Source organism: Corvus kubaryi, unplaced genomic scaffold (genome assembly GCF_017639235.1).
Source record: "Corvus kubaryi isolate FWS band 111438036 unplaced genomic scaffold, C.kubaryi_AGA036_p1.0 37385, whole genome shotgun sequence".
Lineage (NCBI taxonomy): Eukaryota > Metazoa > Chordata > Aves > Passeriformes > Corvidae > Corvus > Corvus kubaryi.
In genome coordinates, this window is record NW_024581127.1 from 14,336,937 (window position 1) to 14,362,785 (window position 25,849).

At 41.7% G+C, this 25,849-nt stretch overlaps 2 protein-coding genes across 4 annotated transcripts in view; one reads left to right on the top strand and one right to left on the bottom strand.

Annotated features, from left to right (window-relative positions):
• Window positions 1–1,704: 1,704 nt before the first annotated feature.
• The window catches only part of MATN2 (matrilin 2), a 72,868-nt gene continuing 48,723 nt past the window's right edge, over window positions 1,705–25,849 (top strand). For 2 of the 3 annotated variants that reach the window (XM_042035945.1, XM_042035947.1), the window contains exons 1-2: window positions 2,589–2,667; window positions 11,832–11,993. In XM_042035945.1, the coding sequence (XP_041891879.1) occupies window positions 11,867–11,993 (127 nt within the window). In that variant the 5' untranslated portion in view covers window positions 2,589–2,667; window positions 11,832–11,866. Of the gene's footprint in view, window positions 2,027–2,588; window positions 2,668–11,831; window positions 11,994–25,849 lie in introns of those variants that run through there. The other variant, XM_042035946.1, reaches the window with a different exon arrangement.
• LOC121668404 (proline-rich protein 2-like) lies at window positions 1,898–4,238 on the bottom strand. The gene is made up of 2 exons (XM_042036179.1): window positions 4,217–4,238; window positions 1,898–3,087 (listed from the first exon to the last, which is right to left on the bottom strand). The coding sequence occupies exons 1-2, from the start codon at window positions 4,236–4,238 to the stop codon at window positions 1,898–1,900; spliced, it is 1,212 nt and encodes a 403-aa protein (XP_041892113.1).

A 25,849-nucleotide genomic window follows, 5' to 3' on the forward strand; every position in this document is an offset into this window, starting at 1 on the left:
ACTAGGAAACAAATACAAAATGGCCATGAATACATTTAGACTGGAAATTAAGAAGTGTCTAACTACCAGGAAGGTCTGAAACAGTCCTTTAACTGCAGGAGGAAAATAAATTCACTGCTGTTTTACTTAAAGCACCTGTTTATAATATGAAACCTACTTTTTGAAATGTGGTTTTTACATTATGTGGTTGCCTGTGATAACTGAAAAGCATCACTGGGAGTTTCTTCCAGACTGAGAACAATCCTTCCAAGCACTAAGAAGACAGGGAAGGAATGAAAGGACTCAAAGCCTCAGGTATCTAGTTAACAATCTTCAAGAAGCTTAATAATTGCCTGATTTTTTTTTTTTTTGGCCACATTTTTGATTCTTTGCAAATTGAAGCATGGCTTGATAGAAGCCTCCAGCTTTTTCTTACAACTTCCAACCCATTGTCTCCAATGTTGACAGACTGAACAATGTCTCTCCCAAATTAAAAAGAAATCACACGATGGGAGTGGAGGACAGAAACTCGTCATTTGAGAAATAACAAACAGCAAAGAGACTGAGACTTTGTAATGTGGGGATTACACGGTACTTCTGGTGTGGTATTAAATAAATACCAAAGTCAAATAAAGTCAAATAAAAATCCCCCACCTTATGAAACAAAGAGATGCTTTGTGCTGACTCGCTGCATCATACCCTTTCCTCCAGTATCCCGCAGGGATACCTTCCATGTGTTCAACCTGCCAACAGCAGCAGGCGGTGTGGCCTCTGGGAAGAGTGCTAGTGTTGGGATCTCTTATGCATAAACTGGAGCTAAAGCCACCACAGTTACTCTGGGCACTCACATGATCTTGGCACTACAACATTTTCTCCTCCTGACTTTTGTCTTCCTCTGGCAACTCAGCTGAGGCCTGAAGTCACAGTACAGTGAAACGAAAGTACGGTTTCTGTATTTCAAGATGGCAGAGCATTAATTAGGACTGTGACTGGGGCCTCATCCTATGCTACATTACCAGCATGAAACAGAATAGGTGAATTGTTCTGCACTTGGCTCTGCTGGGTTTGCTATAACGTCTATCAGTGCTCAGTTGCATTTTTATTTTTCCCCTTTTCTCTGGCTACAAGAAAGGTTCAGGAGCCAGTGCTCAGAATTAAAGATAAGGTGAATCCAACCCCTTTCAGTCTGAGATTTCCTTGTTATCTATACGCGTCTTTTTAGAGATTAAATTTTGTACACTCACATCCCAGACAATTAACTGTGTCTTACAAAACTTGCATAAAGTAGCTCTGCTGATTGCCAGAGTTACTCACTATCCCAGCAACCCTGAGGGGTATGAGTCTCCTCTGTCAGACTCCTCTGGCACCTGATGTACTGCAATTAGCATGGCTTGGCGATTTATGTCTTTCCTGTTGGACAGTGACAGTGAGACCGGCTCACTTCTGCCATTTAAATGGCTTTCACTGTTGTTTTTCTCCCAGGAAACAGAAATCACAATTGCTTGGGAACAAAGCAGGAATTTTACTTTTTCTTCTTCATACATGATACCGTAAGTGTTGATATAAACCCCACACTTAGTTTTTCCACCTGGATTACTAACTGCGCCGCTGTTGTGTCAGCTAAGAAACGACGGTCCCTGATACTTGGCCAACTTATTTCACGCTTCCCTCAGCGTTTTCCCCGACGGAGACTCCCACCGGCTCGCCGCGGTGGCAGACACCGCATGAATCACCAGGGGCTGTTTGCCTTGGCCCGCGGGTCCTGCGCTCGGGGAATGGGATTTCCATTCCCCGACGTTTCCCTTGGTCGACTTCCCTGGAAGGCTGCGCGGGCCCTACCCGGGCAGCACGGCTCTGGCCGGGAAGGATGCGCTGAGCCGCCAGACCGAAACCGCACCGCTTTTCTCTCGCAGACACCTCACGGCCCCCTCCGGGAGAGCCCCCTCGGCCGGAGCAGGCGCTGCTCGTGGGGCTGCGGGAGCTCTCCTCGCCGCCCGCCACAGCGCAGGGACAGCTCTGACAGGGAGGAACCGGCAGCGGGGCCGAGGTGCGGGGGGCGGCGGGGCCGGGCCGGGGCCACCGCGGCGGGAGCCCAGAGGGGCCGGCAGCCCCTGTCCCTGACGGGGCTGGCGGGAAGGAGCGGGTGGGAGCCTGGGACCGATGGCCCGTGTCCTGCGAGAGCCGTCGATTCCCTCTCTTTCCTCACGGCAGGCGGGAAGGAGCCGGAGAACAACCCCCGTCTCATAGACGGGTCAAGCGGGAGGGAGCGGGACAACAGCGGGACCGCGTCCCTCACACGTGGCGGGCGGGAAGGAGCGGGACGACAGGTCGTACCCCTTCGGTGTGCAGGAGGGAAGGACCAGGACCGCGTCCCTGACGGCAGAAGCGGCTGAGGAGAGAGGAACCCGGCCCTCCACGGGTCCTCCCGCGGCCTCCCGGGGCCGCGCTGGCTCTGGAGGTCTGGGCAGGGCAGCCCGTGTCTCCCTAGCGGGACTCCCCGCTTTCCCTCCCCTCGGTATGGTTGAGCCGGGCCCCTGCCGCCGGGGACGGGGCTGGCGGGAGGTGGCTGCTCCCAGGGGGCGGGCGGGGGAGCGCCGTCCGGGGCCGCGCCGAGGGGAGGAGGCTCGCGCTCGCTCTCGGCCGCCGCCGCCGCTCGCGCCGAGCGGAACGGTCCCGCCAGCCCCTCAGGTAAGCCCGGCTCTGCCGCCTGCCCTGCCCCGCCTCGTCTCGCCTCTTCCGCCCGCCAGGCGGGTCCGCGGCGCCCCGCCCGGGGACAGCGCACCCCGCCGCGTCCCGCGCCGCCCGGCGGGGCTCGGCATCGCTGCCACCCCGAGTCACGGCACTGCCGGCGGCCACCCCCGCCCCAGGGCCCCGGCTCGGCGGAGGGATGGCCCTGCCCCGGGGGGCTTCTTCGGGTGGGGGGCGGCCGGGAAGGCCCCGCGGGCGGCGGGGGCTGCAGCGCGGGCGGCGGGGCCCGGCGGGGAGCGGGAGGCCGAGACGAGGGGCCGCCGCGGCGTCTGGGGCTCGGTTGGGTATTCGCTTGCTGGGTCCCGCTGGAGCGGTTTGCCGCTCGTGGTGCAGCCCGCAGGAGAAGGGTTTCCCTTTCCTCTGGATTGGGTGGGTCTGAGCAAACTCTTCATGTACCCTCTTCCCCGTGCATGCCGCAGTAACTCATTTAGCAGTGTAAGGAAAACCCCCCACTGTATTGTAAGATCAGTGTAGAATCGGAACCAAACTTTGCTTAGAAACGTGTTCGAGACTAGCCTGCAGGTGTCTTTAGCAGCTTGCAGCAGGGCGGGCGGCGGCTTCTCCCCGTGCCAGAGTAGAAGAGCTACAGCCCCAGGTAGCTTTGCGCTGCAGGGATCACCTCTGACCTGATGGGTAGGGGCTACCCGAGCTTCCTGAGAGCCCTGCGTTTGCTGGAGGTGGAAGGAGTGAGGGACGGTTTTCTGAATGTGTTTGCCCTGGAAACCCAACTGAAATGGTGCTCATTAGTCTGACAAAAATTATCATGGTATCTTTAATGACTACATATTCCTATTTCAGAAGACAGTTCTTTCTGTGTCAAACTGGCCTCTATCACTGCTAAGCTGTAGAATATTGTTGACTGAGAGAGAAGAATGTAACCTGCTGATTTATGTAATACTTCCTAAATGCTTGGGTTTGCTTGTGGGACCATCATTCAAAGGGTGAATGATCCTGACTGAGGTCTGAAAAGGTGGCATGTTGGGTTATATGTTGTATCTGTAGTTCTGTCAGACGGCTGACTGCTTCAGAAGAAATTATTGAACTGTATCCCGTCAAAAATTCTCCTTAAATCAAGAGCTTAATAAAATACACATATGGCTTTTCCATTAAATCCTACAGAATCTACAAAATAATTTTGGAGTATTACACTTCTCCTGTAGATGCTCAGCTTTAAGCATGAGATTTTCTATACTTTTCCTCATGTGCTGCATATCACTGTGATATTCATCAAATTAGATTTATTTTATATCTTCAGAAAATGCAGCACTCAGTTACACAAAGCTGCACTTAAGATCCTTAATCCTGCACTCAGTATTCACACCTAATTACTCTATGTGAGTCTCTCCATTGACTTCACTGGGATTTCTCATGAACAGGGGAATGCACATTCTACTGCTTATGAGCTGGGACTCGGGGACCCAGCTGTGATGGAAAAAGATGTTTTAGTCAGTCCAGGCAAACTAGGGAAAGGCTAATCAGATCTAAATACTCTCTCGTGACTTATAAACCATCTCGATAGGAGGGTAAAACAGTAAGTACCATTTAATTATAATATGGGTATCATTAACAAGCTCTTTTTATACAGTGTACTCATTGTTAGTGCTTTCATTATGAGCATAGAGTATTTGGCATGGAGTGGGTTTAATCCCCAAATTATTGGTTTACAGTGGTGCTGGTAATGGGGTCAGTGTGACTTTGCAAGTAAGTTTCAGAACTGTTGTATCCTGTTTTTTCTCAAACCTTTCTGTTTGCAGTTAAGAGTCTTTTATGGTTTGTGACTGTTTCAGAGACAAAACTAAGCAGCCTACATGTATATCATATGTCATATAATATATGCTTTCATTTAAATACCTGCTCTGCATGCTAAAAGTGAATTTTCTCAGTTTTCCCAAGCTAGTCTTCTGGAAACATTGTGGAAACTCTGATGTCTAGATGAGATTCAGTACCAGAAAGTGCAAATGAGTCTTCCTCAAAAGAACAAGATAATGAAAAGGTCTATTGTCCAAGTGGCAACTGAAGAAAATCATAGCATGGAGATTGGTGCTGTCATAAAATAAGAATTCCCACTGCTAGAGCTTGCTGTCTGACCACTGGAAACTATGCCGAATAAACCATATTATGGGTGTACTGTTCTATAGCACCACTATTAACTTTTATGTGGTGAGTTTCTGAAGTTACTGAAATGGTTGTCAGCTTCATCTCTGAGCAGGGGTTGGACCTGATGGCTTGCAGGGGTCCTTTCTCACCTAAATCATTCTATGATTATGTGATTTAATAGTTATTCATTTTTCAGCAGTGATACCAGGAAGTCTGTATGTCATTTAGATGGACGACTTAAATTAAGTAACAGATCCCTTAGTCTTCTTCATTTCATTAGAACTGTAAAAAATTAAATTATATATGTAGTACATTTACTCTAAGCCCTTTAGATAACAGTCTGTTGTGTAGAAGTCCTACCATGGTATTTACACCTGACAATAAAATTGAATACTGATCTCTGCTCTTTCTGATATGTTTTGGTGTCTGTACTCATCAATTCATGTGTGTGCTTATCTGTCCTCTGTGCTTGGATAGGGAAAGGACAACTCCTTTCCCCATCCTCAGCACTCTTTGGACAGCTTTCAGAATATGGTTGCCCTCCTGTATCCCGTAGCACCTTCAGCTGTGCTCTGCACATGGGTATCATGTACAGTGTTGGGTTTGTGGGAATATTTGGCTGACTACCAAAAGTCGTTCACCTCCCCTTCTAGGAACTGCTCTGTAATGCATTTTGGGTCTTCCCTGTACTGTTTCAAAATCTAAGTTAATTTACTCTACTGTCACATTTGATTTTATTAGTCCAAGTTACAACTCCATTGTGGGATTTTGTAGCAGCAGCTGGAATAAATAGGTACTGGTGGAGATTCAGCCACAGCCTAATTCTTAACCAAGGGAGGGGAATCTCTCAGTACAGAAAGCATTGGAATATCCTTTTAGTTGCCGGGGTAGGGATATGTGCTGGATGAGGAGGACTGTATGGAAGCATAGGAGACAAAGGTGAAAGACTTTGTGAGTCTCTGGTTGTCACCCTGTCCCCACCACTATGCAGACACATCTGGAACAGACATGTTGCTATCACATGCCCTTCTGCAGACATGAAACAACAGCTGCTAGCCATGAAGCTTCATGGACCCATGCAAATAATTTGTCCCAGTCTTCTTGCGCTGGAGTACACAACTTCTGGTCCTAAATCCATTGCAGATTCAGGTTACTTGCCCTGTCTGGATGCTCATTATTTCAGACTGATAGAAGACTGATGTTGCCAGGTCAACAGTTACTTTTGTTACTGTGGTGGCTTGCTGCGCTACTGTGAAAGCTGTTTGTAATTGGGCTGGCTGTCTCAGAATACACCAGAATTACTAATTGACTTTCAGATAATGAGTTTCCCTGATTTATCTCATACTACTGACAGCACGAATGGTCAAAGTTAGCCTCTTAAAAGGAGCTAAAGAATGTAGTAACAAATGAGTACTGCTCTGCTGCTTTGCAGGACATGGTGCAATTGTGGGTAGGTTCATGTGCACCTAGTGCCTGCCATCAGGGTTGAGCAGCATGTGAGGAATTTACAAACTTACAGCACCTGCAACCTCATTTCCTCTTGGTGATTTAACCCTATTGGTGAAATGCAGTTGACAGTCATGATTTAGAAAAGGTCCTGTCCTGTGCTGCTAAGTCTAGAGAAGCCCTCCTCATGCAGCAAGGAGTCACAGAAAATCCAGTCCATCACTTGGTGGAACAGGATGACAGTAGAGTGCTCCTTTGTAATGATGAAGGCAAGATGGTGCTTCTTGCTGGTATGCTAAATATCACCCTTCCAGTCGTGGCTACCTGCCCTCATACAACACCTGCATGGCTAGGGACAGATGTTTTATGATGTTGGACTCTGTGGGCCACTGTAGTTGTTTTTTAGAACTGGAAAATGCCTGTGTCAGCAACTGGTCCAGAAAGACAGAGGAAATTGCTAATACTCTATGTCCTGATGCCCATGCCACACAGAGTGATTTTAATGAGTAGTGAACTAGTAATGCATGCGTTGGCTTGTGGATAGTGAAGTACTTCGGAACATATTGTAACTGATAGTTAAAAGGGCTTTACAGTATCTGCAGTCCATTTTTTTTTTTAAATTTCTGAGATGGTGGGTTGAGAAGGAGGTATTTTGTGGCTTTCATGCAATAAGACCTCATTTCTTTTTCAAAGTAACTCACTGTGCTTGCTGATTTGGGGACACAGACTCTGATTTTATTGACTTACATAGATTGCTTGCAGTTCATTTACCTTCAGTAAAAGCTTTTGATTTGATCACAGTTTCCTGTTATCTTAGAAATGGATGGATAATAAGGAATGCTGAAAGAACTTCAGAATGGTTCTCTTCTATGCACTTATGTTCTTTATAACTTAAAAATGCTGAGGTTAGGTCTGCTGGCAGCTTAATGAAAGTAAATGGTTGTCTCTTTTAACTACAAAACAAGAAAAGCTGAAGGCAACCTCTTTAGTGGTAACTGCTGCCTCTGGTGCTTTTTTGTTTTCTCTTTCCCTCCCATCTGTGATGAGAAATTATGTAGTGTTTAAGAGAGGGGATTTGCAGGTGTTGATGTTCCATGTAACTACTGAGAATTTCCCCTTCTGTGCATTGTGCCAGTTTTGGTGGTAGCTGGAGAAGGTGGAGAGGTAGGGATTTGTGGAGTTTATGTTTCTGATCTAGCCTTGGAAGGAAACTTATACTGCAAGACAAGGAGGGAGACCATACAGAGGAACAGAAGGCATGAGCTGGAACATATTACTACCCTAGTTTTCTAATTTCTTTTTCAGCATGATCTGCTCAGCAAAGACAGGTACATTTTTAAGGTACTTGAATGAAAAAAAGGTGGTCTTCCAGGCCAGTGGAGGAGTTTCCTGATTCTCTGTAAAAGAAGTTTTCCTGGAGAGGAGTAAAAGATGAAAGGACACTGACTTCAGCATAAGCCACAGAGCATCTCTTTTCCCTTGTTATTATTTAAGAGTTATCAGAGTGAAGAGGACAAATATTAATAACCTGCACCATGCAGGAGAAGGTCACTGATTTATCACCATTGACACTGAATATTCAGTAGTGTCTCTGTCCAAAATAGCCATCAATACCTTATGAGGAGACTTCCATGGGAAGATATTTGAAAGCATAGAAACAGGCTTGTATTGTTTCACTTCTGTCCAGCAAAGGAAATAGGTATTTTAAAGATGAAATCTCAATTTTATATTTCAGTATTCCTACACTGTAGTTCATGAAAATCCATAACAATGCATCAGAAAAATTACTCTTATGGATTGGTATATGGCTAAGCAAGCACAGGTAAAATTGATGAGAACCCACCGTGGCAATATTCAGGTCTTGACTAGCAGCCAGTTAGGGAGCGAGGGAAGTCTTAAAAGAACAGAGAGCCTGTCTGTTTACTTGCCATCTTCTAGGGGAATCTCCTTTTATGCCAAACTTCTTCTAGACAGCTGCAGATACAGCAAGCAGCCCTCATCAGATTGTACCTCTGTGAGCAGCAGTTGTCTCTTCTCTGTTAGCAACTCCTTCACATGTACAGCACAGCACTGTGCTGCACTGAGTGCTCCAAGGCTGCTGTGAAAGCCCTACTCTTGTTCCTCTCACCATGGGTAGAGGAGTGGAGCAGTGGAAGCTGGTGAATCTGGTGCTCAGCCTGGTAGAGCCCCATGGGTTGCCACACCTCCTCTTGCTGTTTTTTTCTTTTGAGCTGTTCAGGATGTTTGTGTTGCAGGGACTTGGTCTTGGGTCTGCCCAGGGGAGTGCTGACAGCTGGAATCAAAGTGCCCAAACGTAATCTCCAGGTAGCCACAAAAATAAGACTTTGTAAGTTTGGTACTTTGGGAATGTGTTCTCAGCTGGTAGAGCAAGGGTTAACCAACAGTGGGAAGATACAGAGGTCTGTGGCAGAAGGGCTTAGCCTGGTGGGAAGAGGAGGTGTTAAATTCCAAATGTGGTGCAGTAAACACCATCTAGCTTCTAGAGTGAAGACAGGAGAACTTGCAGAAGACCCAGAAGATAAACAGAGAACAATGGGAGGACTGTATGTGGAGCAGCCATGCAACCACAATACAGATTGGTCATGTAAAAATGGACAGTGGACACAAATATGTACCTGGAACTAGAGCAAAGCACACAAATCTGGGATGTCATCACCTCAGGAAAGCAGCACAGAAGCTTTCAGTGTGGATGAAAGTGACAGCAGGCTTGGATCCATATACATTATCACATACACAGCCTTTGGCTTTGGGAATTTGGGTTTGGGGTTTTTTTTGTTTTTTTCTCCTCACTGAAAATGGTTGTAATTTCACTTATATTTTTATTTTAGATTATATGTATCGTTTTTTTAAGATGAGGCAACTAAAGCTCTTCTCTGTTAAGTATCACTTTAATTTAAAACAGTATTTTGTGTGGGTGGGAGTATGTTCATAGTAGATTTTTCTTTAGCAAGAGTTGGATTCTTTTTGGTGGATCTCTAAGTAGATTTATTTTCTGATTATCAGACTAGTAGAGATATTGAGATCTGAGGACTAAGGTTTCTGAATCATACATAAATACTATTGAACAATATGTTATTCAGTGGTTCTGTTTCTTTAGTACCCCAACCTTACTTTTCAAAGGGGCTGGTAAAAATTGCACTCAATTGAAAATGTACTGCTTTAATGTATTTCAGAATTCAATGACAGCTAATGAATGTTTATGGAGACATTTCAGTTTATATGGTTAGTTAATCATATAATATTTGCATGCTATGTAAATGTTTTCCTAACAGAATTCAAAGACTTCCAATCACAACAAATAAACACTTTTTTTTTCTTAATTCTGGAGTTGCTTATGGACGGCTGTGAGTGTAGTGATTTGAAACTCTGACCAAATATCAAAAATTCCTACAAAGGTATAAAATATTTTAAGTGTCAGAATGTGGGAGGGTTTAGTTTGGGGTGGGACTGTCCTGAAGACACTGCTTTATCACCATTTTCTTTGGCATCATGCTGTTACTGGGTCATTTAGCAATGTGTTGTGAAGGCTCTGCTGCACTGTCCTTGGTTCTCCTTTAACACCATCAGGCACTGCTAAAATGGTTTTACTTAGAGTTTAGTGACATCTTCACAGCTGTTTAGGGTGGATAGAAAGGAGGGATGAGTTAGGCCTCTGATAAGTAGGTGAGAGCCAGGAAGCCCTCTTGAGCATTCTGTTCATGCCTAGTTCCTGTAACAGCCTTTCAAGGAGGATATTTCTCTACTCTCCTTAGCCCTGAGAGCATGGCTACTGTTTTTCTAAAACATTGGTGCTAGAATTGGCATGTATCCTTGAAGTCTGTTTGCCTTGTGTGCTGAAGGAACAGGCCTGAGCGAGAGGAGACCCCCCAGCACAGCCCTGTGTGTGTTGATGTTTTGAGGAGTGAAGAGACAACCTGGGCTTGGTAATCTCCACTGTAACAACTGCTGCCTGTTGCCTCCAGCGAAACTTAGTCCCATTTCCAGTGGTGTGTGCTGTTTCCAGCATTCATCTGTTTCTGACTAGAAAAACTCTAGCAATAATACCATCCAGATGCCCAGAAATTTAATTTGTTTTGTGGCCAGTTTAATAAACACCAGCTATTTCCATCTCTTTCCAAGTTTGAATGTCCTTAAATCATGTATTGCCCATTACTGGATAATACTGAACATTGAAGTAAGGCTGGGCATTTTGAGAGCAAAGACTCACTTTGGCATATGCACCAGAACATTCTGTTTGCATTTGGGGTTGCTGACTAGGATACACAAAAGGGAAAATAGATTGATAGTCAGAAAAATACATTATGTATAATGCTTGTATGGGACAGACTGAAAAATAATGAACAACATATCTTTATTAGAGAGAAAATATTTATTCAGAATTTTCCTTTCTGCAAGTGAACACCTCATGGTGGGAAAGAAAATAAATTATCGTTCAGAACTGAAGCATTTAGTTGCCTTCTGTTACATATCTGCTTATCAGGTTTAGGGCCCTGTTAAAATTGTTTTCAATGTCTTAGTTACTTCACAAGAATTACTGTTAAAATTTGCACTGCTCCAGAAGTTCCACTCAGAACAGTTCTTTCTTGTGAAAGTGGGAAGTTTTATCCATCTCTTCCACACCTAGGGGAGCTCTTTCCTAAGTTTCATCGTATCACCCACTCCAAGACTGAATCTAGCTCCTGTGGGATGCTCTCAACCACAACAATAAAGTTTTGGGGGAGGTTAGAAGGAGTCTCCATCTGAGGAAGCCACCAATGGGGAACACAGCCAGAAAATGAGTCTCTAGCATGTCAATCTTTGTTTTCTGTTTTGTGGCAGACTCAGAGTCAGCCATGGCTTTTCATGATGCATTAACCAGTTCCTGGTCAGGAATCATCTCTTAATGTAAGAATTTTGCCTGTCAGTTTGTTCTTCTGTGTGATAAAATTTCTCCAGAACCTGTGGCAGACTCCTTGCCAGTCCTCAGGAGTCTATTCCTGTAAAAAAAGATTAATCTTTCACTGTTATCTTCATGTTAGCAACTATGGACTGTCTTCTGAAAAGGAAGCATGAGTTTTCACCAGCTCACATTTAGAGTTGCTGTTTCTGAAATACATTTTCTTCTTTCTATTTTAATTCTCCAAGATTTTCTGAAGCAAAAATCCCTCAGACTACAGGAACCATTAAACTTCTGAAAAAAAAAGCAAAGAACTACTGAGTGGAATAACAAAAAAAATTTGTGTCCTCCTCAAACCTTTTAATGCAGACAGGCTGAGTGAAACAAAGTTCCTTTTCTTGCTTTAAAAATACTTGATTATTATGAATTGTTGTCAGTGTTAACTATGGACTTCAACTAACAATACTTACAGATTCTATACAGGGACTGCCAATTGCTACATTATTATGTAGACCTTATTTCTTGAAGTTATACGCATTATTCCGTGCCAGTGTGTCTATATGTTTGTGGTGGAAGGGAAGCAATGCCTCTGGGTGGCTGATGTGGTTGGAGTTCATCCTTTTATGTAATCAGAGAACTTATCTCCTTCTCTCTTGTATTGCAGTTTTACATCCTTGTGTGTCCTTCTGTTTCTTGAAGATGAAGAAAATGGTTGCATGTTTCTTTCTGCTATTTGCACATGCTCTGCTTTCCACTGTCATGGCAAAAGATCTCCCTGGAAGACATTTCACCCGAAAAAGGGATGTTAACACACAGTCTCTACTGGGTGAGTTACACACAAAATACCCCAAACACCACTACCAAAAGCTGTCTCAAATACAAATGATAAAAGGCATAAGAAGCTGGCCAAACCTTGGCTGAATTCGTTTATAATAAAAAGGAGATTTTTATTTGCCAGCAGGTATGTGATAAAGTTTGTTGACCAGGTAGCAGCTGTTAAAAGAAGGTGTTTACTTTTGGGGTACCAGATTTACTTTATGTAAGTGGTATGAAATAAATATTTGCTACAGGACTGTTGGCCTGAAAAAAGGAAACAACTTCATTTTCAGTGTTTAGAGAAAATACCTGCTGGTCCATGGAGGTTCTGTCAAATGTGCCTTTTACCATGCCAGAAAGTTTTAGCTGTCGATATGTATGTAATGTGCATAAAGATGATTGACTGGAAATCTGTGGCTATTGAAATGAGGCTTCTCATTACAGTACTTGATGCTAATCCTTTCATTTTTTCAGATTTATTTATAATGAGTAGCTTATTTTATAATGAGTAGGTTTTTTATAATGAGCTAATTTTTTTCTCTTTTGCCAAAAATCTTAGGACAGGGTGTATAAGTTTCATCTTGTGGGCTGTCATATTTTAAAACATAAGGTTCATCTCTCTCTTGTGGGTCATCACCTATGCATCACCTAGAAGTCAACTTTTTCATCTCCTAACAGTTTCTGACTTAGAATAACTGTCTTTTGCTAATTGTTTAAAGTAATAGCCAGGTTATGAAAACACAGTGTGGATGGGGTTTGGACACAGCCTGTCACTAGGGATTAATGATTGACATCAGTTGTAGATTTCATCAGATACCTTTCTCCAGCCACTGGGAGATGGTAAGTGGACTCCATAAAGATCATCTAACCTAAGTGAACATGAGGAATGTGAAATGTCCTGCAGAAGATATATTGGAAAGAAAGAAGAAGAAGGAAATAATATGGGAGAATGGGTGACAGAGAGGAGAGCACCAAGTTTTATCAGTGAAACATTTCTCTAAACAAAATGTAATCCTTTAAATAATGTAAAATTCCATAAAGTATCATTCACATGTGTTAACTGAAAAACACCAGTTTTCAGTTCCAATAGGACAAATTTAAAACAAAAGACAACAGATTTCCATTTCTTATTCATCTTCCCCAAAACTAATAGATGCGGTCTTGAAACACTTGGAGTTCTGCCACTGAAGGCCGAAAACCACAGCTCTGGAGATGTAATTCACAAAAAAACCACAGATATAGAACAACAAAGAGAAATGCCCACATTCACACCTTACTTATGAATCTCAAACTTTCTAAAATCCTGAATTCTGAAATGTGATTTATAGCAACTCTTCCCAAAAATTTTAGGGTTCCTAGCAAATACCCTAAGTGAGCTTATTATTTTAAGAAAGAAACTGCCTGTCCCTCTAGAAAATGAGTGCAAAGGCAAGGTGTTATGTGGAGAAACTGAAAGTGTCACATTTCTCAGTTGCCATTTTACCTGTGATTTTTTAAAATTCCTTTTATAGCCTCTTTTTCAAATTTAAATAGTGGAAAATATATGAAAGGTATTAGCACTCAGTATAAATCAAAATTTGTAGATTAAGTTATTTATTTCTTCTTTCAAAAGCCAAGATATTTCTGGTCCCTGTATTTGGAAACCTCTGGATCCCTACTCAATTTGGCATGTGCAGGATGCAAACAGTTCTGGCTAAAGGAACCTTTTCAAGACATTAAATGATGCAAAAAACTTGGAACATTCTGTGATCCAGCCCGTAAAAGTACGTGGCAGTTTGGAGTCAGACTCTTGGGCCTTGCATTCTGTTTCAAGAAATTAGGCCACTTGCTTCAGGTTCAGCAATGGATAGAAACAGCGGCATGGTAAAAACATCCCTCTCTGTGAAGAACAGAATGTAAAATGCCACTGTGCTGGAAAGCTGAGTGTTCCTTAAATGGCATGAGAAAGAACAGGGCCAAAACATGATCTCAGTGACATCAAGTCAATAGACTTAATAAAATCCCTCGGGAATTCCAGCAATTTCACAGGGATTAGAAGTTGTCACATTCTATATAGTATGTGTATTATAAGTAGTGGTGGTGATGATAATTGCTGCTGTTGTGTAAAGACTTGCTTGGCAGACAAAAGGGAGCAAAATAGCTGTGAAGAACCAACAGGTACCTGGAAAAGTAATAAAAGTTAAGGTTGGGGGTTGGGTTTTTTTTGGATGGAAGTCTTTTCAGGACTGAAATGAAGATTTATGCTATGTAAGTATAGTAGTATGAAAATAATTTTATTCCTTTTTTCTTAATTTCACCATTTTTAAAACAAAACTGTACTGCTGTGATAACTCTTTACTGGTAAAATACCAGTAGTGTCCATGTACAGAAGTAAAAGTCATTGCTCTAGGAAACTGACAAGTTAAATAAGTAAAATGAAATGGATGAAAAATTCTATGGGATTGTCCATATAGAGAGAAAGGTACTTTGAGATCCAGGTTTAGGAGGATTTAATTTTTCATCAGCCATGCACTAATACTTTATAGATTTCTTAAAAGTCTTGTTAGGTCTAATTGCCTATACATTTTAACAAAGTCTTCTGAAGGAATGAGCTATGTCTGAAAAGACATGTTTTTCTTATTCCTCAATTTTTCAACTGAATCTCAATGTACGCTGTTTTAATTTGGCAGGTCTTTGCATTGCTTATTGCTGTTTGAACCATTATTGCTATAGCTAATAACTTCTCTTAAAGAGCTGAAATATTTTGTTCAAGGATCTATTGAAAATAGAGTTTTTGGAACTCTCACTATGTGGCCCTTGAAAGCCAAACTGCTTTGCAGGTTTTTCTTTTATTAAACACTGAGTCAGACTTCCAAGTATTAAAAACTTGTCAGTTGTGCCAAATTAATTAACTTTTAACATTTTTTTAAATCTTTCTTGCAGCATATTAGATATGCATGTATTTCAAGTAATAAAAGAATTTGTATTATATTGCTAGAAGATACTGTTTTCATGCAGGTGTATTTATGTTTTAAAGGCTTGTTTCCATAGTTGTGCAAGATCTTGTGAAACAACAGAAAGAAATAGGATGGTCAGTTTTTCTTTTCTGTAGCAGACAACAGTTGCCTCTCCCCTTATGTGACATATGAACTAAATTTTGCCTTCTTTTTCCCCTCATCAGTACTTTGATCCAGAATTTGGATCAAATTTGCCTTATCCTGATTTGTGAAAGGAAAATAGTATTTTGTTTTCTTCTAAGGAAAAGCAGTAATATACTTGCTACATGGTTATAAAGATAAAATTATTTCTCTTAGATTAGCTGATTCCCTTCAGATATAATGAAGTGGACTTCTGTACCTAAACAGACTGATGAAGAGCTGGGTCAGTTGTCCAGAGTGGTGGTTTCCATACCATGTTTGCAAGGGCAGTCAGGGTACCACAGCACCCTTCAGGTTCCATATCTAGAAGCAACATGTGACCAGTCCTTGCAAGATATGGTGCTTTTTTGGTGTTTGAAGTTGTGGGGTTTTTATTGAAGCGGATTTTGGACTTAGGCCCTACTGCATCTTAATCATTTATTATAAAACAAAGCAAATCAAAATTCCTACATTATTAAAAAAAACCCACAAGTTTTTGTGTTTGCTTTTTTTCTTGATGACCTCTGTTCTTGTAAACTGGGCATGTATTTCATTTCACATGGGCATACTTCTTTGGAAAGATATGAAGTGAATGCATGAAAGCTGTAGTGAATACAGTGAAGGCTGTAGAATACTATTCAAAGCAATAGCATTCCTTCTGTTCCTTAGGAATATAAAACATGCAGCTACATGATTTTGAAAATAACTATGTAAGGAGAAAAGCTAGTTTAGGGGGCATTCCTTTAGCTAATACATGATACCAGTAGAAACTACAAAAAATTAACTGATACTGCACAAAATTAAAACAGAGGGGAAAGGAGGCCAAGAAGGAAATGTACTTGGCTCCTGTTCAGTGGAAGCTGCTGCAAAACACGAATACCCCTGTCGGTGTTAAATTACATTTTACAACAAAATAAACAATTATTTGTCTCTTGGTTGTATATGTGTGATTCCACTAATAATATGAAGGGAAGTAATAGGAACTACATGGAGCACTCACTAAATTTATGAATCACTTGCTACAGCCACTTAAAATTAATTGAAAGATTCTTATATCCAACCCAGTTCTTAAACTTGAGTTAACTTTAGGGCTTAAGACATTATCAGGTTAAACATTCTGAGTTATTTTAGCAGCAAATCAGAGGGGAAAGTATGTGACAAAAGTGAGCCCAACCCATGATGCTTCTGTGGAGCGCAGATAAGATTCCTGTTTAGTTTTGTTTAATTCGTTGTATATTTATACAGTAAGAGCTGGCCAGAGATCTCTAAATTTTTCTGATGTGGACTGTTAAGCCAATGTGGGATGCTTTCTGCTGTAAGAAACTCAGTCACAGCCTCAATGTATGTGCATGTGTATTATTTCTTCACATAAATGCAACCCTGCCAAGTTTTATGTCCTCAGACATAATCCTGTCGGAAAGTAGAATCATTGTAACTGAACTGCAATTGAAATCAGAATTGTGTCACAGTAACTATATTATGTATTAGACATACTGTACTGGTATAGTACTAGGGGAGATGAAAGCTCTTCTGTGCAGCAGATGAAGGTAGGAAGTAGTTGCAAATTACATCTTTTCAATTACCACATAATTAGTTAAAATATAAGCACAATCCTAGCCAAACTTTTGTAAGGGTACGGGGTAATCAAATACCTATCCATTTATTTACCTATCAACTCTCTATTCAAAACGTGAAGTTGCCATATAAATAGAAACATATTATGTTTTGAAAGAAAGCAAGCAAAGCATTTTACAGTCTGCAAAATCACCTGTTTCTTCCTTCTGAAGTGTGTAGATACATACTGCAATCTTTGTGCCTCAAGCAATATTAGTAATGGTGTGTTTTGCTTCCCAGTAGTGCTTGTTTCAATAGTTGAGAGGTCACCCATGAACTTTATGCTGACTCTCAAAACTTCAACTTTCATCTTAATCTCTGAGCTGTTGGCCCCTCCTCCATAGGAGCCGCTTTTTCAGATTCTGAGGTAGAACAGTAGAACACCCTCTCTCTGTGGCTTGGTTTGTGCTGAGGCTGTACCTCCCCAGCCCCTAACAGAGGTCCTGGAGTCTGAGAAAGAGGGATCTAATCAGCAGTCATATCCCTGCCCAGCCAGTTGTTCCCTGCAGCAGCTGTTATCCCTTAAACAGCCCCAGCTAATGAGCCATGAGGACTAGCTGTGACCATGACAGACCTCAGGGATTTATGTCCTAATCTGAGTATGCTCATCTGCAGGCAATTATCATGGAAATCAGAAAGTTTGCATTTTGGTTTGTGCTAGCAGTTTTTAACCACAGAACAACATTGTGCTTGCCAACTCTTGTATTTAGTATTCATTATTAATTTTCATGTGTCAAAATCACATTCACTTTTAAGCCACCTACAGGGTACTTCTGTAATTTAAGTTATATGGAATATAATTCAATTTCCAGCATCACAAGGAATTGTTTTGTATTTCTTTAATGTGTATTCCCTCTAACAAAGTCTTTTCCTCTTTCCTCCTTCCTCCTTCCTTCCTTCTTTCTTTGTTTTGTTTTCTTATTCTTTTAATTTGCCCTCTCCCTTTTTTTCTTCTTTTCCCTTTTTTTTAAAGGTAATTTGTAATTTTTCCACAGGATGAAAGAAATCTGCTGTTACAGAAAAAACTGAGTCATGAACTAAACATCAAGTGATCTTTGTATTTCTGAATTTGTTTGTTACAACCCCCACGAATTACTGTGAAATGCCATTTCTGTTTGAAAAAGAGTTTGTCTTGACAATAATTCAGTGAGGAAAATTACTGTGAGTAAAAAAACTGTTGTTATGTGTATATTCTCAAGGAGCTCAAAGCCTCCTCTGTGTATTATGTCTTGAAGAAAAATCAGGCCAAAAGAAAGAACCCTGATGTTCAGCAGTGTGCTGGTTTTGACTTCACTTTGAGCACTTTAGCTTAATTTAAAAAGCATGTATGTGCAAAATTAACTTGAAAATCTTGGAAACAGCATTTGCATGACTTAAGGAACATCTCATTTTATAGGCATGAATAGGTAATCAGACATTATTGTGGATGAAGAAAACACACCTTAAATTGCTCTGGAACCTTGAAGACACCATCTTATTTAAGTACTGCTGAAGTGGTAGAACTACTAGTTCGCCAGTGGACATGATGTCCCACATGTTTTGGGAGACATGGGGAATGGTATATAGCACAATCCCAGCATGCTGTTTCTGAATTTGTTCTGGAAAAGAATCTAATACTTAGACCGTTACCAATAGATAGAAATAGGTGGTTTCAGGTCAGCTGATCAATGAGTAATGTTGAGGTTGCTAACAGCTTTCCCTGTAAACAAAGACATGGGCAACTTTAAAAAAAAGTATGGATAGGAGTTTTTAAAATGTTAAGCTAATGTTGTGAAAGCAAGACACCACAAACTCACTAAAGTCACATTTTCCCCCTAAATTTTCTCTGCTGCTACTAACAATTGTTTACTTTCTGTATCTGTTCCTTCTCTAATAATTTCTGTGTCCTTCCAACGGCACCCCAAGTAGCTTAGGCAAGATAGGAGTCTCAGATCTTCAAGGAGAAAAATAAAAAGATCACCTTCTCCCATACAATCACCTTTTTCATGTTGGTTGTGATTTGATGTTTTGCAGGTGAGTGCAGGAAAAGACAGTCACAATTAGAGTAAGTGCTTCCAGGCTGCCTGTGGGAACAGGATGCGAAGTAGGATTAGTGTGTGTACCACAAGTTTCCCCATCATGGCTCAGAAAATTAATTCCTCATCTCTTATGGGTGTAAGCTATCCTTAGCCGAGAGCACATAACATTTGTTTCTGTCAGGAAGTGGTGGGTAGATGTTCATGTTGCCATGTGCCTGAGGATATCAGGATACTTTATCCCTCTGTCCAGGTGTTCCACTGCCTGCAAGGAAAACAACCTGCTCCCTGGTCCTCCTGACCATGAAAGCAGGTTTGACTGCTGTCAGGAAATGCAAGTTTCTATCTCAGAACAGCTGAAATAACCAGAAAGAGCTAAGAAACTTGAGGCTATCCCTACACCATGCTTTGGCTTCATACCAGAGACAGCACCAGTATTGGTAAAGAAATGAAGAAATACTAGGAGTCAGTTCTGGGACTCTGGATTTAGAGAGATTCAGTGTTAATAATGACCTTGTTATTTGGAAAAGCATGACAGGGAAGGAGTAGGAATAGTGACGTGAAATGAGAACAAAGTAATATACCCCCCTGCAGTGACTAATAATGAAGTATTTGCATGTAGAAGGAAATGTAAATCTCTGGACAAGAGCCTCCTGCTGTACAGTTCTCCCAGCAATTTTTGAAGTTCAGAAAAGATTTTGTCAGAGGCAATAAAGAAATGTCTGGAGGCTGTGTTCCATTTAGTGATTGTTCCCAGATGAAGAAATTTGTAAGGAAAGGTGGGTGAGCTGCCAAACTCATAATGAATGTTTGGGTTAGGGCCATAGGCCTGTGTGTTTGGGGAAAGATTCAGAGCAAGGATGGGGCCAGAGAGTACAGGGCAAGCCTTGGATCCAGGGCCTGTCCCAGAGCTGGGAAGAGGTGGCGTCACCTGCAGAACCACGTGCAGCATGTATGTGTGATAGGAAAGGGGTATTGAGCAGTTTCTAACATTTCCTTCAGGAACTATATTATGTCTGAAATGTACCATACCATACTTTGTCCATCTTTGACTTAAAATGAGAAAAAACCCAAAAGGAGTGGAAGCTAACTTGCTCAAAATGTCTCACTAGAGACAAGAAGTTCTTGGAATTACGGCTCTTCTTCATTTATTCTTTGCAACAATCATAACCACAAAATGTGTTTTCCAAAGCATTTTGTACTTGGTATGTTTATGAATGAATTGGAAATTTAGCTATTCTTCACTTGCATAATTGTGTGGCAAGAAGATTAAACCTTCTTGATGACCTAAGAAATCCTTCGGAGTTATCTGAGAACCTGTCAAACAAAGTCTTTCTGGCTGGATATTTAGCTAGGAAAAACCAGAATTCTGGACCTTAAGAAAAAAATATTTGACACTCAGCAAGTTCATACGTCTTTTAACAAATTTTGTAGGAGTTATGCAGAGATTTATAAGCCAAGAAGCTGTAAAAAGAAGACGGGCAAGTAATATTGAGGGCTTGATGGAAAATGAAATAATAAAATGTCAAAGAAAAAAGGTACATTTAGGAAGAAGTAAAATATGATAACTGGGAGAATAGTTTTCTCCCCCTTTTATTTAATGTTGAGTGAAGACTTGTTCTGTTACTCAAAGATAAAATCTAAAAATAAACCTGGTGTTGCTGCTGGCACTGTCACAGAACATGTAATTTTTGTGTATGCATTACTGGGGAGTGAGCTAAGAAACACAAAACATGAAAATTGCCATTAAAGCCTGCTCAGGCAATAATTTTTCTATGATCTCATTTTTTCTTAACTGATTTAATCCTTCCTTTTTGCTTGAATTGTTATACTCTATAACAAACATCTTTTTCATGGAGCTAATATTTACTTGTTGTAAATTACTCTTTCAATGTCTAAACTTTGCTGTAGTGTTTACCAAATTGAGCTAACCTTCTTTAACATTTATCCATTCTCATCTATTAGGATAAGGACCTACATAACCAAATAAGTAATATCTAGATTAAAAAAAAAAGAAAGTATTAAGGAGTCATAAAGATGTAGGACAAAACCAGAAAATAGCTAAGTCATTTTTAAACAAGCAGTTTTTTCAAGAGAACCAGCTTGCAAAAACTTTTGAAAAATCATCATCTAAAACTTGTGTCCTTTGAATGTGTTCAGTTTGAATATCCGCAGATGGAAATGTTTGAGGAAATGAAACAGTGCTGGGAACATTCTTGGGCATTGGAACTCCACCCTTACTGTTGCTGTTAAATGGCTGGAGCTGTCTCTGGCCCACAGTGACTAGCAATCTCCATGCGTCGTTCAGAAGGTACAGACAATAATCCCTACAGGGATTATTCCCAGGAGGCCTCTTGCATACAGCCACTCTGAGCAGAAAGGTGAGTTTAACACCGTGGATGCAGGCCAGCTGGCCTCTGAGCTTAGCTGGTACCTTAGACTGCTCTGTGGCACTGAGACCAGTGGTACAACGTGGCCTGCTTCTGTGCTGGGGAACACCCTGAGCTCACAGACCAGTTCCATCCACATAGGATGGATCCCTGGCTCATGCTGCTTCCCATATCATGCCTGAGAACTGCTTGAGAAAATGTGAATTGTCCTCAGACAAGAGTATCAGGAACAGTTCTAATGATTTAACAGCCTAGAAGAGTCAATTCCAATGCCCAAGAAAGCTCCCTAGTGCTACTTTAGTTGTATTAAGGGAATGTAGCATTACTGAAAAATAAGACGAGAAGATAGAAACACACTCTTGGACACAGACCCTGTGTGGGTGAGCAAAATCAAAACAGAGCCAGCTTTGTCAAAGCCAAAATAGGCTGAGCATAATTTGCTTTGAGAAAGGAGTAGAAGGAAACCTGCAGTCATCCGATAAAATGACTTAACAGAATTTTCAACTTTAGAGGAAATTAAGATGCTCAATATTACTTTAAGCTTTGTTTTGTGTATCTCTCAGTAATTTGATCCCAGCTGGATTCTTCCCAGTAGAACTGAAATTTCCTTGCATTGTTAGTTGTCCAAAGGTGGCATCACTGTAACTGTCATTTACAAAGTGGATATTGAGTAGAGAAGGAGAACATATTTACTACTGAATTGATCTTTCCTTCTGTCTTTGTCTTGCCTCTCCTGGCTTCCCCTTTGGATAATACAACCCATACTGAGGGGGTTTTTTTAACTTTTGTGTTGGCAGTACAAGACCTCTGCTGACTTAGAAGTAGGTTTATGGATGAGTAGCTCTTTTCAATGAGTATGTCAATTTTCATAAGAGTGAAGGGGAATTACTTTTAGTTATGAAGATGTTTGCCAAAGTTGTGAGAAAGTTCCCTGTTTAAAATGAGAGCTGGTCAGAGGAAGAGATTATAATTCACAGGACAAATGGAGAAGCATGTAACTGCTAAAAAGCTATCACTGAAAATATATCTGAGGGGATGAGTGTTTAGATCTGTTAGTCGTTACTACTGATTGCCACTCCTCAAAATACCACCAAGCTAGATTTTTTATCTTTAGAAGAGTTACATTTTATTTTTCACTGAGCCCAAGTTAAACCAACTTTAATAGTTACAGAGTTTTAAAAAAATTCATACCAAATAAGAAGACAAAGATTTTAAATACATCGTGATTGGAAATGTGTGGTATTTCTATAAATAGAACTTTGAAATATACTGTGTTTCATTCAGATGAATAGATTTTTCTGAAGTAATTCAACACAATGTCATGTGTTTCTGGTAGTACTATCCACCAATGCTCTCCAGGCTTTTTCCCACCAAGATTCATTCCAGACTTCAGAATAGAGAAAAATGAGTCTCTTCAGACTGGGATCCAAATCTTTATGTTCCAGTTAAAAGGATTCAACACCATGGCTGTAGTTTTGACTTGTTTTCACAGAATCACAGAATGTGTCATGTTGGAAGGGAGCACAGTGGATCGGTCATCTGGTCCAGCCTCCCTGCTCAAGCAGGGTCATCCCAGAGCACATGGCACAGGGTTGTGTCCAGATGGTTCTTGAATATCTCCAGTGAGGGAGACTCCACCACCTCTCTGGGCAGCCTGTTCTGGTGCACCTGCACAAGTAAAGAAGTTTTTCCTCATGTTCAGGTGGAGCTTCCTGTGCATCAGTTTCTGCCCATTGCCTCTTGTCCTATTGCTTGGCACCACTGACAAGAGCCTGGCTCCATCCTCTTGACACCCTCCCTTCAGAGACTGATAGACATTGATGAGGTCCCCTCCCAGTTGCCTCTTCTTGTGGCTGAACAGGCCCAGCACCCTCAGCATTTCCTCATAAGAGAAATGCTGCAGTCCCCCCATCATCTTTGCAGCCCTCCTCTGGACCCACTCCAGTAGCTCCATGTCTCTCTTGTACTGAGGAGCCCAGAACTGGACACAGCACTCCAGATGTGGCCTCACTAGGGCTGAGCAGAGGGACAGGATCACCTCCCTCAGCCTGCTAGCAATGCACCCCAGGATACCTTTGGCCTTACTGGCCACAAGAACACACGGCTGGCTCATGGATATTTCATTGTCCTCCAGGACCCCCAGGTCCTTCTCTCCAGAGCTGCTTCCAGCAGGTCACCCCAGCCTGTACTGGTGCCTGGGGTTATTCCTCCCCAGGTGCAGGACCCTGCAGTTGCCTTTGTTGAATTTCAGGCAGTTCTTCTCTGCCCATCTCTCCAGCCTGTCGAGGTCCTTCTGAAGGGCTGCACAGCACTCTGGGGTATCAGCTGCTCCTCCCAGCTCTGTGTTGTTGGGGAACTTGCTGAGAAGGCCTCTGCCCCTTCATCCAAGTCACTGATGAAAAGTTAAACAATCCTGTTACCAGTACTGAACCTTGGTAGATGCCACTAGTAACAGGCCTCCAACTGTACCACTAATTAGGACTCTGGGATCTGCTGTTCATCCAGTTCTCAAACCACCTCTCTGTCCACTCACCCAGTCCACACTTCCTGAGTGTGCCTGTGAGGAGGTTGTGACAGTGTCAAAAGCCTTGCTGAAGTCGAGGTAGACAGTATCCCCTGCTCTTCCCTCATCCATCCAGGCAGTTGTTTCATCACAGAAGGCACTCAGGCTGGTCAAGCATGTCTTACCTTTAGTGAATCCATGCTGAAATGTTTTAAGGGAAATAAAATAGCAGCCATTTTACCCTTCTCCCTTGTCTGTCGTTCCCCTCCTATGTACACACATATTCTTAGCCTTTTTTTCCGTAATTATCCTCCTTTCCTCTTGCTTTGCTCCTACAAATGATAACTTAGAATTATCTTTGTATTGCTGGAATCATTCATGTTATATTAGTAAAGATAATTTGTAATTTTATATATATATAAGGATAATTATAATTAAGATAATAAAGTTGAAAATAGTTATGTCAGGATATCTGTATCCCATTAGAACTGGAATTTTGTTTCTGGTCAGCTTGGCTTATATTCAACCTGCTCTGATTTTGAAAGAATAAGCAACCCGAGCATATTCCTACGCTTATGAATAAAGCTGTACTGTAGACTGCACATTAATAAATCCAGGCAGTCATTTTTATTGTCATTAAAGAGCATTTTTATTCTATGCCAACAACTGTTCTTCGTAATCTATGAAAGAGGCTTCTGAGTTAATGAGTGAAAACAGGCATCTTTCTCACCCCCTGCCTTGGCAGAAGTGCGTGATGAGTGTTCATCAGCAGTCACAAGTGAACTTGTTTAAAGGCCAGTCTACAGACAGATGTTTTTCCAATTGAGTCTTTGATTGGCCCACTTGTTCTGGTGCAGTATGACATGACCTTTGATTATACAGTCAAACACTACTTTTCCACCAAACATTTGCCTCATTCACTGCACAAGATGAATGACAGTGCACTGGGCATTGAATTGGGTTCGGCAGTAAGGGAAACTACTGATTAGGGGTGTTTCATCTTAGTAAAATGAGGATGCCACTGAGGTCTGATGAACATTCTTGCCATCTTTAATCTTTCAAGCCAGGCATACAAACACAACTAACAACCTCACAGGTTTATTCATAGCCACAGGAATTTGAGAAGATGGGCAGATACAATGATTGAAGCCATAGGTCTATCTAACCCTGTATTTTGTCTCTGACAGAGGTCAAAAGTAGATGCATGTGAAATAGTTTAAGGACAAGAAAATGCCACCTGCAGCTATTTTTTGCCGTGCTTTTGTGACTCGGGGATTTCCTAAATTGAAGGAGTCTTTAATATACACATTAAACCTCTGTTGATTTCTTTTCATCAGCATCCCATCAAAGTCCTTTTAATCTTTTTCCATATGCTGTCTTCTTCTGTGGCAAGTCTGATAGGTCACCTCACAGGCTTGCCTTAAGCCTGCCATGTGCTGGCTTCCTGTGAATGGTCAGTCCCTATCCCCTATTCTCATCATCCAACTCACACATATGTCTCATGTTTCTCATATTCTGTTAGAAAAAGATGATGAGCAGAAGCCAGAGGACGTAGCCGTGGTCCCAGAAAGCTCGTAGGATGCCTAGAAGGCAGCCAGCCTTCACTTCTGCTGTTATCCTAGCTTGGCCCAGCTGTGCAATTGTCAGATATAGACATATACTCTGTCCGTAATACTTCTGCTTCAGTGGCTCTTGGAAAAAAAGACTTCTGATGGCTGACATAGATTTCATGGAGTGTTCAGTATGAGTGTTTCTTTGGCCAAGTGGAGTGCCACTGTTGACAACAGGATTTTCTCTCTGATGCTGAGCTAGTCCAATACATGAAACTTTTCCCAGATGAGTATTAATTACATGTTTGAAATCATGGCATTTGAATTGCAGGACTGCTAAGCACTCACAACTGCAGTTGACATCACTGAGACCTGTACTTTGTACATGCAAAGTGCTGCTTACTGCCAACTTCCTTGAAAAATCAGTCCCTTCAGGTCTCTTATCACTCAGTGCAATTAACAGATGCTTTTGACCTGTATTTCTTTGTGTTCTGTTTTCCCTGTTTCTAATGAAATACCCCTCTGACTTGTCACAGTATTAGATTTCTAAATTCTCAGGCACTGCCACACAAAGCATCACAGTGCAGCCCACTTAAATAGTTAACTATGTCATTCAGAGGGGATTTCCACCTGTACTAGTTTGAAAACAAACCAGTGGGAGGCACTAAGTCAGAATAA